General features: G+C 45.0%; 1 protein-coding gene across 2 annotated transcripts in view; it reads left to right on the plus strand.

Annotated features, from left to right (window-relative positions):
• Positions 1-15,451, plus strand: part of RARS1 (arginyl-tRNA synthetase 1) — a 187,700-nt gene that overhangs the window by 40,218 nt on the left and 132,031 nt on the right. Inside the window, exons 4-5 of one of the 2 annotated variants that reach the window (XM_077473486.1) lie at positions 6,807-6,915; positions 8,673-8,773. The exons of the other annotated variant lie outside the window; for it this stretch is intronic. Of the exons in view, the coding sequence (XP_077329612.1) occupies positions 6,807-6,915; positions 8,673-8,773 (210 nt within the window). The remainder of the gene's footprint in view (positions 1-6,806; positions 6,916-8,672; positions 8,774-15,451) is intronic. 2 annotated transcript variants of the gene reach the window in all.

Below are 15,451 nucleotides of genomic sequence, written 5' to 3' on the forward strand. Positions count from 1 at the left end.
ACAGCACTAACCCAGTGGCCCCTTTCACACTGGGGTGGTGGGTGCATCGGCAGGTAAAGCAACGTCAATTTGACGGTGCTATTTGGCCGCTAGCGGGGCGCTTTTTTTTATATATACAGTTTCACAGTTGTTTCAAACAGAACCTGAGGTACATGAACATTGAAAACAACCTACAAAGGCCACCAATTCCAGATCTTGAGCTATACAGACAGAGATCCAAAATGTGTATAATTATATATAATCATGTTCATAATTGTACTTGGATACTTCCACCTTCCAAGCTACACTCAGTTGTCTGGTCTTTTGCTGCATACTTCTGTTCTGACTGTCCTTACCTTAGCTGGTACTAGCCACACTGCTTACCATTAAGGATGAGCTTAGGCGTGTTTGCAAACAGCACGTGCAGATCCTGCAAGGAAGTCGGCACTGGGAAGCACTAATCGCAAGCTGGGAGACATTTCCCAATCTCTGCAGCCGGGCATCAGGGCAATGTTTCACTGCTTGTGATTAGTGCTCTGCAGTGCCGACTTCCTGGCGGACTCTGCATGTGCTGTTTGTGAACATGCCTGAGCTCATTTTAATGGTCAGCAGTGTGGCTAGTACCAGCTGATCAGGTCAGAACAGAGGTATGCAACAAAAGACCAGACAACCGAGTGTAGCTTGGAAGGTGGAAGTATCCAAGTACAATTATTAACATGATTATATATAATTATATACATTTTTTGGATGTCTGTCTGTATAGCTCAAGATCTGGAATTGGTGACCTTTTGTAGGTTGTTTTTGATGTTTATGTACCTCAGGTTCTGTTTGAAACAACCGTGAAACTGTATATTTAAATGTTGAAAATGGCACTTCAAAATGAAAAAGGTACACCTCAGGGTTTATTGTCTGCTGTGTGGCCAGCTAGCAATCATATGGGACATACAGTATTGAGCAAAAGTTTTAGGTGGGTGTGAAAAATGCTGTAAATTAGGCATATTTTCAGAAATTTAAATGTGAATAGTTTTTTTTTTTTTTTATCAATTAACAAAATGGAAAGTAAATGAAGAGAAAAGCGAATCAATAATTGGTATGGCCACCCTTTTGCCTTCAAAACACCATCAATCCTTCTAGGTATATTTGCACAAAGGAACTCGGCAGGTAGGTTGTTCCAAACATCCTGGAGAACTAACCACAGATCTTCTGTGGATGTAGGCTACTTCAATTCCTCCTGTCTGTTCATGTAATATCAGGCAGACTTGATATTGAGACCGGGGCTCTGTGGGAGCCAAACCATCACTTCATGGACTCCTTGTTCTTTACGCTGAATTAGTTCTTGATGGTATGGCATGATGGATAAAAAGGTATACCACATGTGATCTTCTCTGGACTGTTCCTTCTGACATGTCTGATAGCAGAAAGTGAATTCACAATCTGCCTGACTCACTATGATATGCTTATAGAACTTTTTCTGGTCCGCTTGCCTCTGTTTGTTATACCAGACTTTGGATGGCCTTCCTAGTAGTCATAAAGGTTCCAGAAGTGATCTTATCCTTCTTCTGAATTGTCCTTTTGAGATGATTTGGTCTTGCATCCCTGTGAGATTCAGCTGCTGCACATGGTTCTACTCTTAAACTTGAGAAACCTAATACCGGACAACAGTGCAGCCAAGCAGATGCATTTGCACAGACGGTATGTAACCCGTTATCCCACAAGCAGAAGTTGTGGTCTCAGTGGACATATTTCCATGTCCCTATTCCATGTTCCTTCTGCATCAGCATTATCTATTTTTCACACTGAAGGAGCAGCCAGTTTGTGGCTTTACCTTTCTTTTGGGTTGATGTTCCCAAGGTTTTTCACCAACATTTTATTCCCTGTATTAGAGGTGCTACCTACTTCAATCTGATTGTTAAAGCCCCATTGACCCAGGACCTGCAACACAAATTAAACCGCATTCTCTACAGATCAATGGGTAGCCATTAAATTACCCAAAAGTCCTTCCTAGCTCTGACACAATATCTGGAGTAGGGCTTCAACTAACGATTACTTTCATAATCGATTAGTTGGCCGATTAATTGATTAATCGGTTAATAAGCTTAAAAAAAAGTGGGTCAAATTGACATTCCTTTTCAACCACAGAGATGGGAAAATTTGGAAATAATAGAAAACTTATTGGTCAAAGGAATTTTCAGACAATGTATGTGGTTTTTGTTCAGAAATAAACTGAAAATTTCAAACAAAATTCTTTCATTTAGCAAATGTACAAAGATTTTTCATCTGAATATTCTCACCTGAAAATTTATCGGTGAGGCCAGCATAAGGCTCGGTACACACCTATGCAGTTTTTGCTTTTGATCGGTTTCTGCAGTGCTTTTTGCTGTGCGGTTTGATTTTTGCGCACGTGATTTTACTGCAATTTGCGTTTTTTGCATTTTTTTGGGCAGATTAAAAAACACAAATTGCTGCAAAAAATGCATTACATACTTTTCTGCAGCTTCTCCATTGAAGTACATTGAACCAAAAAAGCACGTTTCGCGGTAAAAGTCCCCGACCCTTTCAGATGTGAACGTGTCCCATAGAAAACCATGTAAATGAACTGTAGTGCGTTTCTGAAAAAGGCACCAATAAACACATAGATGTGAACCAGGTCTAAGACGTTTAGTAACATAATGGGGTTAAAAAGACTAGAATTAGCCCTTTTATAGTACAAAAAAAGCAGATAATCACTACTAGAAGGGGTTAAATTTTTGCTGTAGAACAGTGAAAGTAATATTTACAGTAGTGATTATATTTTTGTACTATAAAGGGCTCATTTTAGTTTTTTTTTAATCCCATTATGTTACAGGCCGATTAATCGATTATGAAAATAGTAATCGATTAATTTCATAATCGATTAGTTGTCGATTAATCGATTAGTTGTTTCAACCCTAATCTGGAGTGTTTGGGCCCAATCATAAACTCCAAGGTGGTAAAATACTTTCTGCTAAAACTGTTAAGACAACAGTTGCATCTGTGCGACACTCATTCTTTTCCAGTTGCAAACAAGACTAATGGTATTGTCTATTGCCCCTGGACAGGGAGTTTGTTTCAAATCTCACATCACAACAACTTTTCTGTGGTACCTTTGGCCACCAGTGGTGTTACAAGTGTGCGGCTGTCTGCCCCCTCTCTGGATACTCTGTCTTCTTACTGAAATTTGTTGCTTGCCTCTCCTGAGCTTTTTCAATATTCTGCAGATGTATAGCCACTAGGTAGGCCTGTGTCCTTGAATATGCCTGATATCCATTCTTCTAGAGTTGGGGTGTATGCACAGAGGTTAGAGATTGTGTCCCCCAATGCAGGAAAAAAATATAGGTGTGTGTGTGTGTGTGTGTATATATATATATATTTAATATACTGTCCTGGAAACTTTAAGCTTTCCCTATAAGCAAATCATTTCTTTGCTCTTAAAAGCACAAATACAGCTCTCTTGTATAATGTCAGGAAAAGGGTGTTTTTATATCTCCAAGTAACATAGACAAACGCTGGTATCACGTTGAGCTTAGCAGAATACTCCATTGAATGCTCTACTGCTTTTCTTTATACTGTAAACATGAATAACAAAAGAAGGTGGTAGCTTCAGAATCAGCCAATCAGACACTTGTATTCTTTCAAAAGATACAATCACACACATGTATATATTCAAATAGAATTCCAGTAGTGACGTGTGCAGATGGTTGTGTGCAGAGCCATGCGGCAAGCATCCTGTGAGACACAAAAAGTGTCTCATATTTTGAACACTACTAAGATGGCTCTGAACACGATCGTGTGCACATTTCCTCTGCTGCCAAGACGCGAGCCATACTCTATCAAGGCTCAGTGGGCCGCAATTTTTATATGGTTAAGCTTTGGTTCTCATGTATGCAGATCTGCATGCTTGGAGTGTTAATGCAGTTGTCATGAGGTGGCCAGTTTCTTGGTGAGGCATAAACGATCATCCCTAAAAGGGCAAACATCTGCCGTGTCCACAGGAAGTTTTCCACAGACAATGATCTTCCACCAACGTCTGTATGTGCAAACAGTCTTGAATGAGCGTATTACAGCAAAACAGACACTGCGGAACATCTGACAACATAAATTCATAAAAATTTCCACAAAAACACACACACACACACACACACACACACACACACACACACACACACACACACACACACACACACACACACACACACACACACACACACACACTTATGTACAGTGTGGGGAAAAAAGTATTTGATACCCTGCTGAATTTGTACGTTTGCCCACAGATATAGAAATGATCAGTCTATAATTTTAATGGTAGGTTTATTTTAATAGTGAGAGATAGAATAACTACAAAAAAAATCCAGAAAAACACATTTAAAAAAAGGTATAAATTGATTTGTGTAATATTGGGTGAAATAAGTATTTGACCCCTTCGCAAAACATGTCTTAGTACTTGTTGGCAAAACCCTTGTTGGCAATCACAGAGGTCAGACGTTTCTTGTAGTTGGCCACCAGGTTTTCACACATCTTGGGAGGGATTTTGTCCTGCTCCACTTTGGAGATCCTCCCCAATTCATTAAGGTTTCAAGGCTGACATTCGGTAACTCAAACCTTCGGCTCCCTCCACATATTTTCTATGGGATTAAGGTCTGGAGACTGGCTAGGACCTTAATGTATAAAATAAAGAGTCCTGCGCAAATCGTGCCACTGAAAAAATGGATGATAAATATAAAAATATATGAAAAACAAGAGTCAATAAAAAAATCATAAAAGTAGACACACCGATGAGTGAAGGTATATAGTGTACACTCCCTACACGTTACGTCATACCACGTGACTTCTTAGGGAGTGACCGTAGGACAAACCGGAAGTAGCGTAAGACTGGCGGTAGACGCCAGATCTCTATCTGTTTGAATTTCTTTTTTTAAATGTGAGAGTCTATTGTTTTCGCTTAATAAATTCGTAAAGTTATTGAAACCACTACACGATTGGAGTCCCCTCTCTCTCTCCCTTTTCCCCTCCCCTCTGTGTTTTTTTTTTTTTTTTTTTTAAAGTTTTACACCACGGAAATACAAGTTTACAGCTGCAGTATTACATACAAGAGCTGGAAATGGCCCTCTAGTGGCAGAAGTGTATACTACATGCTTTATCTACAATTCCTTGGTTATTGTATACAGAGAAGTAAAGGAGAAGTTTTTGGGGTAATTTTCATTCGCCTGATTATTTCATCTTGAGGTGAGAGTTCTGAGAGCCTGGATTTATATATTTTGGAACATTTGGTCCCGTTCTTTCTCTTGTTTTACACTATATACCTTCACTCATCGGTGTGTCTACTTTTATGATTTTTTATTGACTCTTGTTTTTCATATATTTTTATATTTATCATCCATTTTTTCAGTGGCACGATTTGCGCAGGACTCTTTATTTTATTCATTTTGATGCGATAGTTTGTGTTTACTATTTTTGTCCCGCTGCATTTTTGTATTATTTAGTAGCACTTGCACTTTTTTCACTCCACTGGTTATTTTATTATATATTGGTACATTTTCCATTCTTTCATGTACTTAGATTTATTTTCACGTTTAGCACTTAGTGGCGCGAGGGTCCATTTTTTTTACATTTTATATTAGGACCTTAATGTGCTGCTTCTTGAGCCACTCCTTTGTTGCCTTGGCTGTGTGTTTTGAGTCATTGTCATGCTGGAATACCCATCCACAACCCATTTTCAATTCCCTGGCTGAGGAAAGGAGGTTTTCGCCCAAAATTTGACAGTACATTGCCCCATCCATCGTCCTTTTGATGCATTGAAGTTGTCCTGTGCACTTAGCAGAAAAACACCCCCAAAGCATAATGGTTCCACCTCCATGTTTGACTGGGAGATGGTGTTCTTGGGGTCATAGGCAGCATTCCTCCTCCTCCATACACGGTGAGTTGGGTTGATACCAAAGAGCTTGATTTTGGTCTCATCTGACCGCAACGCTTTCACCCAGTTCTCCTCTGAATCATTCAGAGGTTCATTAGCAAGCTTCACATGGGCCTGTATATGTGCTTTCTTGAGCAGGTGGACCTTGTGGGTGCTGCAGGATTTCAGTACTTCATGGTGTAGTGTGTTACCAATTGTTTTCTTGGTAACTATGGTTCAAGCTGCCTTGAGGTCATTGACTAGATTCTCCTGTGTCGTTTTGGGCTGATTCCTCACCGTTCCCATGATTATTGAAACTCCATGAGGTGAGATCTTGCATGGAGCCCCAGACCAAGGGAGATTGACAGTTATTTTGTGTTTCTTCCATCTTCGAATAATCGCACCAACTGTTGTCACACTCTCACAAAGCTGCTTGGTGATGGTCTTGTAGCCCATTCCAGCCTTATGTAGGTCTACAATCTTGTCCCTCGCATCCTTGGACAGCACTTTGGTCTTGGCCATAGTGGAGAGATTGGAATCTGATTGCGTCTGTGGGCAGGTTTCCTTTATACAGCTAATAAGCTGAGATTAGGAGCACTCTCTTAAAGGGAGTGCTCCTAATCTCAGCTTGTTACCTGTATAGAAGACATCTGGAAGCCAGAAATCTTGCTGGTTTGATAGGGGATCAAATACTTATTTCACTCATTAAAATGCAAATCAATGTATAACTTTTTTGAAATCCGTTTGTCTCTCAATGTTAGAATAAACTTACCATAAAAATTATAAACTGATCATTTCATTGTCAGTGCGCAAATGTACAAAATCAGCAGGGGTTCTCTCTCTCTCTCTCTCTCTCTCTCTCTCTCTCTCGTACAGTAATCTTTACTTCTGTATCCTTTTATACATTTTGTTTTAGATTTTGAAAGCAAGAAATCAAAAAGTGAACCCTCGTGAAACAGCTGAGAAAATTGTTAAAAACCTTCCTGCCAATGACTTGATTGAGAAGACTGATATAGCTGGTCCAGGTAGGCAAATCGAAAGTAACCATGATTAATATGTTTCTGGTAAACCCATTCATCATTTTTCTCTGGATTGCTTTAATTTATTTAATTTATTGTGCATAAATATTGTGACTCCGTTCCAAATGGATTGTGTCAGATCTTTGGTCCAGTGCTTCACACTGTGGTTCTGCCTGCTGGCTCGTACTCCACAGGAAGCGGTAATAATGTATGCGGCCAGTGGATGGAGGAGTGCAACGCAGGACCAAGCATCTGACATGCTCCAAAGTCATAAGGGTACACCCGACACATATCAGTAGGTTAATAGAGATGGAGGAATTGGCACATATAAACAAAGATATAGGGAGCCAATATAGCCAAATTTTATCCAGGTAAATTATAATTAAACACTAAAAAATAAAAACAATTAACCCCTACAAAAATCTAAATGCACAAACTGGCAGAATGATAACTGGACATAAATGCATGACCTTTCTACGGAAGATGGTTGTTAGTTCCTTCTGAACTGGCCAACCTTTTTTTACTTGTGTACCCGGCTTAAGACCTTGAGCTCCAAATATACGCATAAAAGAGAAGTATTGAAATCCATAATAATAAACGTACATACTCACCTAGGTTCAAGGTGGAAATGTAGTGTCAAAAAACAATAAATATTTATGCAAATATTTATACAAAAAGTCTCTTTTCAAATTCTACTTCAGTACATTTGCATCTTTATCATAACGTGCATCAAATAACGATCCATAAAACTTCAATCACCCATCAAAGCTCCAACCTATGTGTTTCATGCAAGTGTACGTCCTAAGAAACTCCTGATTTTGGTGACTTTGATAGGTGTTTGAAGTTTTATGGATGTTCATTTGATGCATGTTATGGAGAAGAAGGAAATACACTGAAATTGAATTTGAAAGTGACTTTGTGCACATTATTTGTTATAAAGATTGATTATTTGGCTCTACATTTTCACGTTGAACATTCTTTTGGGTTTTTGTATGTCAATCCTTGATGTTAGCTGCCTAGTTATTGAAATCCCTAGCACTGACTTTTATTACTTTATACTCACCTAGATGGGATGCTGCAACTGTCTCCCACCACCTCTAAGACCGAGAACTGAGCAATCAACACTTTCTCCTTTTAACAAAAATATAGACTGGGGGCTTGAAGGAAGGGGGACTACTGTTTCAGGCAGTTCTTTGGTCGGTACAGTTGAAATGCTTTATCTTCACTAGGGTCATTAGTCCTAGAATTGGGGAGAGGGAGGTATATTCTGTACATAAACTTTCCAGCGTGCATTTGAGCTAGAGAAATTTATTTTCAATCCAGGTGGTAGAGGTCAGGGAGAGCTTTGAAACCTACTACTTTATTTGGATTTAATCCATTAAAGCTAGGTTTATTGAAGTGGTTCTGCATGCTGTGTTTGTGTGGGACAATAATCCATTTATTCGAATGGGCTGCTGTACCTATGTTTCCTACAAGAAAAGGGTCCTTGAATGGATGCAGACACACGGGAGCCAAAGCACCTTGTGTTTTCACATTCCAGGAAACTGCACTGCGTTTTTCAGTGTGTGGGGGTGCCATTAAGAGTTAATGGCACCCTTGTGCGTCTTCTTAAAGCAGCACTTTTTTTGTGTGGCTGCATGCAGGAACGTGTGTGATTTACACGCACTCCCACACCCTCACATATGCAAACCTAGCCTAGGGTTTCATTTTAAATTTTTATTTTTCGTTGACATGATTCTCCTTTATTTTTATTTTTTTAACAGGATTCATAAATATTCATTTACGAAAAGATTTTGTATCCAAGCAACTTTCCAAATTGCTGGTAAATGGGGTTCAACCGCCTTCAGTTGAAGAAAAGAAAAAGGTAAAATTAAAGTGGAGTTACAGGCTCCTGCAGAAAAAAATTAAGTCAGCTGCTATAAATACCGCAGCTTCTGACTTTTAATATTAAGACACTCACCTGTCCAGGAATCCAGCGGTGTCCTCACCTGAGCTGGTTTCTCCAATTGGCTCTTTGGTGCTGTCGCCGCCACCACCTCGGCTAAGGGAATCCAGCAGTAAAGCCTTGCGGCTTAACAGCTGGTTCCTTACTGTGCATGCACGAAGCGTGCTGCACTTTGTCAATAGCCCGGCGGCAGAGGAAGGAAGAGCGGGGCCTGGAAGTGGGTACCTGTCAAAACCAGGTACTCACTCCCGCTTCGGCCCAAAAGGTGCCAAATGTGGCAGCAGAAGGAGGGGGGGGGGTGGGGGGCAGACAGACAGACAAGTGGAGCTTCCCCACTTTGCTCCACTTTAACCCACTACAGCATATCTCAATTTTTTTAAACCGTGATAGATTTGTTTAATGTAGGAATACTAAACACAGGTGTCACAAGGGAGACGACCTTGGTACAAATTCCTGATGCGTGACACTTGTTCCTGAACACTTTGGGAAATGTGTATAGAAATAAAATGTTATAAAAGTAAACAGTATGTCAGATGGCTGTAAAGAGGATGTGTTAACTGCACCTTTTCTTACCCTTGGTGGCCGCCTTACTGCGAGAATTTTTTAGTGTGCATACAATCCCGTAACGCCACTTAAAATATTTTCTGTGCAGTCTGCGTGGTGCCCAGTGCCTTTTTTTTCCATTTTTCTCCCATATAAGTGTGTGCCCTTTGTCAAATTGAGAGGGTAAAGGAGCCCTCTGCACTTACCGTAAATCACGGAGGTAGCTATTTGTTGGAAGGAATATGGGTACCCCACATAGGTTTTTGTTGCTACCCACAAGTATAAAACAAGAAGGCGCACTGACTTATATATTTTTTGAAAATAGACTCCTATACACACAAAGTTCTTGGCTAATAGCATTTAAAATGTAAATTCCAACCAGGTGGAGACTGTATTTTACTATTTATAATTAACCATTGGTGCATTTCATATTAGAAAAATGAAAAGTAACCTTGCAATGAATGGACTGAAAGGACTACCTTATTCGGCGTCTGCTGAAATATAGTATAGTACAAGCTAATCACCAACAGTAAAGAGGCCACATTTAACACCGAGTAGCATTGCCTTATCCCAGTAATGGTACAGTGCCCTGAAAAAGTATTTTTTGGGGGATTTTATGTAGTGACCAACACAAAGTGGCACATAATTGTGAAGTGGAAGGAAAATTATAAATGGTTTTCAAATAAATAGCGAGGCGTGCATTTGAATCCGGCCCCCTTCAGTCGATACTTTGTAGATACTTTGTAGAACCACTTTTTGCTGCAATTACAGCTAGTCTTTTTGGGTATGTCTCTACCTGCTTTGCACATCAAGAGTGAAATTTTCATAGCCTTTTTCATAGAGTCTGGGAGATTAACACTTTTAAAAGCTTCTGCAAATATTTTAAGAGCTCTGACCGTTGTGTTTTATATTCTTCGATCAGAAGGCCGTCTGTGCCCGGAGCTTTGTTTTCTGTTTGGGAGACAGCAATTTCTATTTCTTCCAGGGTCAGAGGAGACCCTTACATACAGTGGATATGAAAAGTCTGCACACCCCTGTTAAAATCTCAGGTTTCTGTGATTTAAAAAAATTAGGGAAAGATAAAAAGAAATTCAAGTTTTTCCACCTTTTAACTGGTGCACGGCTGGGCAAATGGGCGTACCTGTACGTCCCTTTAAATTTGCCGGCGTGCCATCGCACGCCGGCCGGGACCTCCGTGAGTCGGGTCGCGGGTCCCGTGGACTTGATCGCGTGGGGATACCTGCTATCGCCTCACAGAGAGGAAGAACGGGGAGATGCTAATGTAGACAAGCATCTCCTCATTCTGCCTAGTGACAGTGTCACTGATCTCTGCTCCCTGTGATCAGGAGCAAAGATCAGTGATGATTCACATGTAGCCACCCCCCCACAGTTAGAATCACTCCCCAGGACATACTTAACCCTTACACTGCTCCCTATTGGTTGCCAGTGTCACTTACATGGGAATCGGTGCATTTGTATAGCACTTAGTGCTATATAAATGACAATGTCCCAAAAATGGCCGATGTGTCTGCCATAATGTCGCAGTCACGATAAAAATCGCTGATCGCCGCCATTACGAGTAAAAAAATTCAAATATTGATAAAAATGGTATAAACTATCCCCTATTTTGTAAAAGCTATTACTTTTGCGCAAAGCAATCAAACGCTTATTGCGATTTTTGTACCAAAAATATGTAGAAGATTACTTATTGGCCTAAACTGAGGGAAACAAATGTTTTATTTATATATTTTTGGGGGATATTTATTATAGCAAAATGTAAAAAATAATGCAGTTTTTTTTTCAAGATTGTGACTTTTTTTTGTTCATAGCGCAAAAAATAAAAACCGCAGAGGTGATCAAATACCACCAAAAGAAAGCTCTATTTGGGAGCCACGCCGCACAACCACACAATTGTCAGTTAAAGCGACGCAGTGCCAAATTGCAAAAGGTGCTCTGTTCTTTGGCCAGCAAAATGGTCTGCGTCTTAAGTGGTTAATGTGACCTATAAACTGTACTGTTGTATTCATAGGGGAGCCCGTCCGGTCCCGAGGACTTGTGAGCAGGGAGGGTCTTCACAGTCTCCAAGAGCTCCTCTTCAGTAACAGAGGCATTCAGTTCTCGGAGGTCCGCGGCTTGCAGTCGGGGTAGGACTATATTGTCCAAGTACTGGGTAATGCGGGCGGACTGGTCCGAGGTTGGGGGATTGTGGGGGATGTCCGGTCTGTTGTACAAGTCAGTATAATAGTCCGCGAACGCATCCACTATCGCCTGGGGGTGGGTCAAAAGGTCCCCCCCCTTATTTTTAATTTGGGCCGGGGCAGAGGTCGCCGTACGGTCCGCCAGTTTCCGGGCCAGTAGCGACTGTGCCTTGTTCCCCTTGTCATAGTACAGTTGTCGTAAGCGGACTAGAGCTTTCTCAACCGATCCCAACGCCAGGTCCCGAAGTGTCTGCCTAGTCTGGACGATTCGCTTAAGGGTGGGGACGGAGGGGGAGACCAAGAGACGGGCCTCAAGGGTCTTAAGTTGCTTTTCCGCCAGCAACCTGGCGGTCCGTGCGTCCCGCTTCAGGGCTGAGGACAGAGCTATACAGCGCCCCCGGATGACAGCCTTATGGGCGGCCCAGAGGGTAGTAAGGGAGACGTCTGGGGTGTCGTTCTCAACAAAGTAGTGCCGGAGCGAAGACTCCAGCTCTGCCTTTGCCGGAGCATGCTGCAGGAGATAGTTATTCAGCCTCCAGGTGCAGGGCTTATAAAGGGGGGAGTCCAGCGCTAGAGTCAGAGTTATGGGGGCGTGATCTGACCAGGAGATGGGGAGTATATGTGCAGATTGGACCGCCCGCAGTGTCGCGTTATTAACAAAAAAGTGATCAATGCGCGAGTGCGTGCCGTGGGGAGCGGAAAATAAGGTGTACTGGCGGTCTTGCGGGTGCAAAGCTCGCCAGGCGTCAAAAAGACCCCGTCGTCTGGTAATTTGGCGGAAGAGCCTGAAGTCTCTCAAGGTCCTAGCCTGAGGCGTCCGGGGGCCCACCACCAGGCGATCATGGAGTGCGGACTGAGTAAGGTTAAAATCCCCCCCTATCACCAGGAGCCCGGGGGCGTCTTAAACAAACGGGAAAACACCTTAGACAAGAATTTATGTTGATGGACATTGGGGGCGTAGAGGACGCATAAGGTCAGTGCCTGCGTGCGCCACAGACCACGGAGTATAATGTAGTAGCCCCGTGGATCTAGGTGCACAGAGGTACAAGTAAAGGGGACTCCCCGCCGGAAGAGAATGGCCACTCCCGCTCTCTTCCGCGGGTTGAAGGCCTGATAAACCTGAGGGAAATGCCTGGAGGCAAACGCAAAGGAGTCTCCCCGGTTGAAATGCATCTCCTGGACCATTACTATATCCGCCCCCGCCTGTCGGAACTCCCTAAGTGCCAGGTGCCGCTTTTTGTTGGAGTTTAGGCCATGAACGTTAAGGGACAGGATCCTAGCCATGGTCAAGTAGGGGTGGAGCATAGGGCATACTTAGCTCGGTCCGTTGGAGGCCCAGGTGCCTCGGGAGGAGCGGCGACCACCGGAGGAGAGACGGCGACCGAGAGGACCACTGGCATGGCACTTCTGAGGAGACAAGAAGAGGAAAGAGCCTAGAAAGAGAGGAAAAAAGAGAAACAGAAACACAGTACAAAATAAAAGAAAACATTGTCAAATAACAGGTCCGGAGGTCCTATAGGGACACCGGATCTGCACGGTTCCTTATCGACTCCCCAACCCAAAAATAAGAAAAATAAAAGTCGGGTTAGGGAGGCACCAACAGTCCACTCCACCAAAGGAACCAACAAGTGGAAAACCACAGGGGGGGGGCAGTAACCCGGGAGTCGATCCGGTTCGAGACTCAACCTAGGCCAGCCCGAGGAAAAAAAACTGGTAAAATATGTAGCTCCGGCAATCGGGGGGGAAAAAAGTAGCAAAACCCCAAAAATAGGGGAAAAGGAAAAACCGTAGAGGGGAGACGTCCGTTGGACAGGGCCAGTACTTCAGTCACGCTTGGGTGACCCGCGGTGGGGATCCGGGCCTTTGCGCCGTTTGGCTGAAGGGACTTTCTGCCAGATCACCGGCATCGGAGGGGGAGAGGCGACCAGATCCCAATCAGGCAGATGAGGGACAGGGATGTCAAGAGTGTCACAAAAGGGGACAAGATCTTCCGGGTAGCGGAGAGTTGCCGACTTTCCTTGGTGTCTCGCGGTCAGGCTGAAGGGGAAGCCCCATCTGTATAGAACGTGCTTGTCTTGCAGGGCTCTGAGAAGAGGCTGCAACAGCCTCCGTTTTTGGAGCGTGATCCAGGAGAGGTCCGGGTAAAGCTGAATCGGTGAGTTATCGAAGGCCAGATTTCGGATGGTGCGAGACTTGCGCATAATGTCTTCCTTGAGCGGGAAGGAGTGAATTCTGCAGATAACGTCCCTGGGTTTGGAGGCCGGGCCTTTGGGTCTCAGGGCCCGATGGGCTCTATCCATTTCAATGTGCTTGTCCGGGTCTTCCCCCAACATCTCGTTAAATAGCGTTTGCAGTGAAGACTGAAGGTCCTCGGCGCCCTCCGACTCAGGCAGGCTGCGAATGCGGATGTTGTTTCTGCGGCCTCTATTGTCGAGGTCTTCCACGTGGCGTTGCATATCCCGAAGCAGGAGGCGGTGGTCCGAGGTCTCCACCTGAGCACGATGGACCGCCAGCTTGGTCTCCTGGACCTCCTCTTCCACCATCTCCACACGGTCAGAAAGATGTTTGAGGCCAGTGTGCAGGGACTGGATCTCAGCGCGGCAAGTGGCCTGTACCTCCGTAATAAGCTGTTTAAAGTCCTCTTTCGTCGGCATAGATTGCAGGTATATCTGCCAGTCAGGGCGGACGGCCTCATGGCATCGGGATGAAGGCAAGGAGGGCGGAGAGTGGGGAGGCGGCTCACCCCGCTGCAGTTCCCGGGTGGGAGAGGGGGGCCACGATGGAAAAGGTCCCCTGGGGTCAGCCCAGGAGGTAGCATGGGGGGGGCAGGGTGAGGGGTCCAGTTGGGCAGTTCCTCGGAGGCGGCCAGGGGCCCGGGCCACCTGGGCATAGGAGGGGGTGGCATCTGAGCGGACCCTGACTTCACTAGAGTCCCGAGAACGGGGGGGCCTCTGCGCCTTAAGAGAGGCAGGCCGCGGCCATGTCACCGGGGCCCCCCCCCACAGCCGCCAGGTGCGTTCCAGCATCCCCACTAGGGAGACAGTCCGAGCACTCCCGAGAGTCCTCCAAAATGCCCAGGGATGTGGGGGACAGGGATGAGCTGTGGGCCGTGCTCGGGAGAGGGGCTGAGCGGAGAAGGCGGGGGAAGGCCTCTGAGCACTGGGTATGCAGCAGGGAGGGTGGTGGATCCATGGCCTGCTCCCCCCAGAGCACAGAGGGGGGAGTGGGAGATGGGGAGCCCTGGGTGGCCTCTCCTGAAAATTGCCTCCCCTGCAAAACGTCCTGGGAGAAGGCAGACTGGGACAGGGGCTGTGCGGTTGCAGGCAGGGGAGAGGGCTGGCATACCTGGGAGGACGCCGTGCGCCCGATCCGCGCCATCTTGCCATTGCGGCCTAGCGTGAGGAGAGGATCCCTGGCCGGCCCATCCGGGGCCTCCTGGCAGTCCAGAGCAGGGTCCGAGGGGAGGTAGAAGGCTTCCCGCTCCCCCGCGGGCTCCGGGGGGAGCAGGGGCTGATGTGCGGCGTCCGTCCGGAGGTTAGAGGGGGCCGAAGGAGTCCGTCTGTGAGGCTCCGCGCCGTCCGGCGCCATCTTGCTTCCTCCGCCCGGCAAGGCCTCGGGCGGCTGGAAATAGCTTTTAAAGGCCGCGGCGGGTCCCGGCGGAGGCTGAGGCGTTCCCCGGAGTGAGGAGGAACGAGTGGCCCGTGATCTCCCCATAAGGCGCAGGTGGGTCCCCGATTTAGTGCCTTGTAGCGGCGGGCTGGAGGAGAGCACTCACAATGTGCGTCCTTCCAGGTCGGCTGCCGGACACGCCCCCCATTCAGTCTCATGTTAAATAGGAGTCATTACACACCTGCCA

Source organism: Lithobates pipiens, unplaced genomic scaffold, assembly GCF_037356315.1.
Source record: "Lithobates pipiens isolate NorthernLeopardFrog02 unplaced genomic scaffold, aLitPip1_a1.2 Scaffold_8, whole genome shotgun sequence".
Lineage (NCBI taxonomy): Eukaryota > Metazoa > Chordata > Amphibia > Anura > Ranidae > Lithobates > Lithobates pipiens.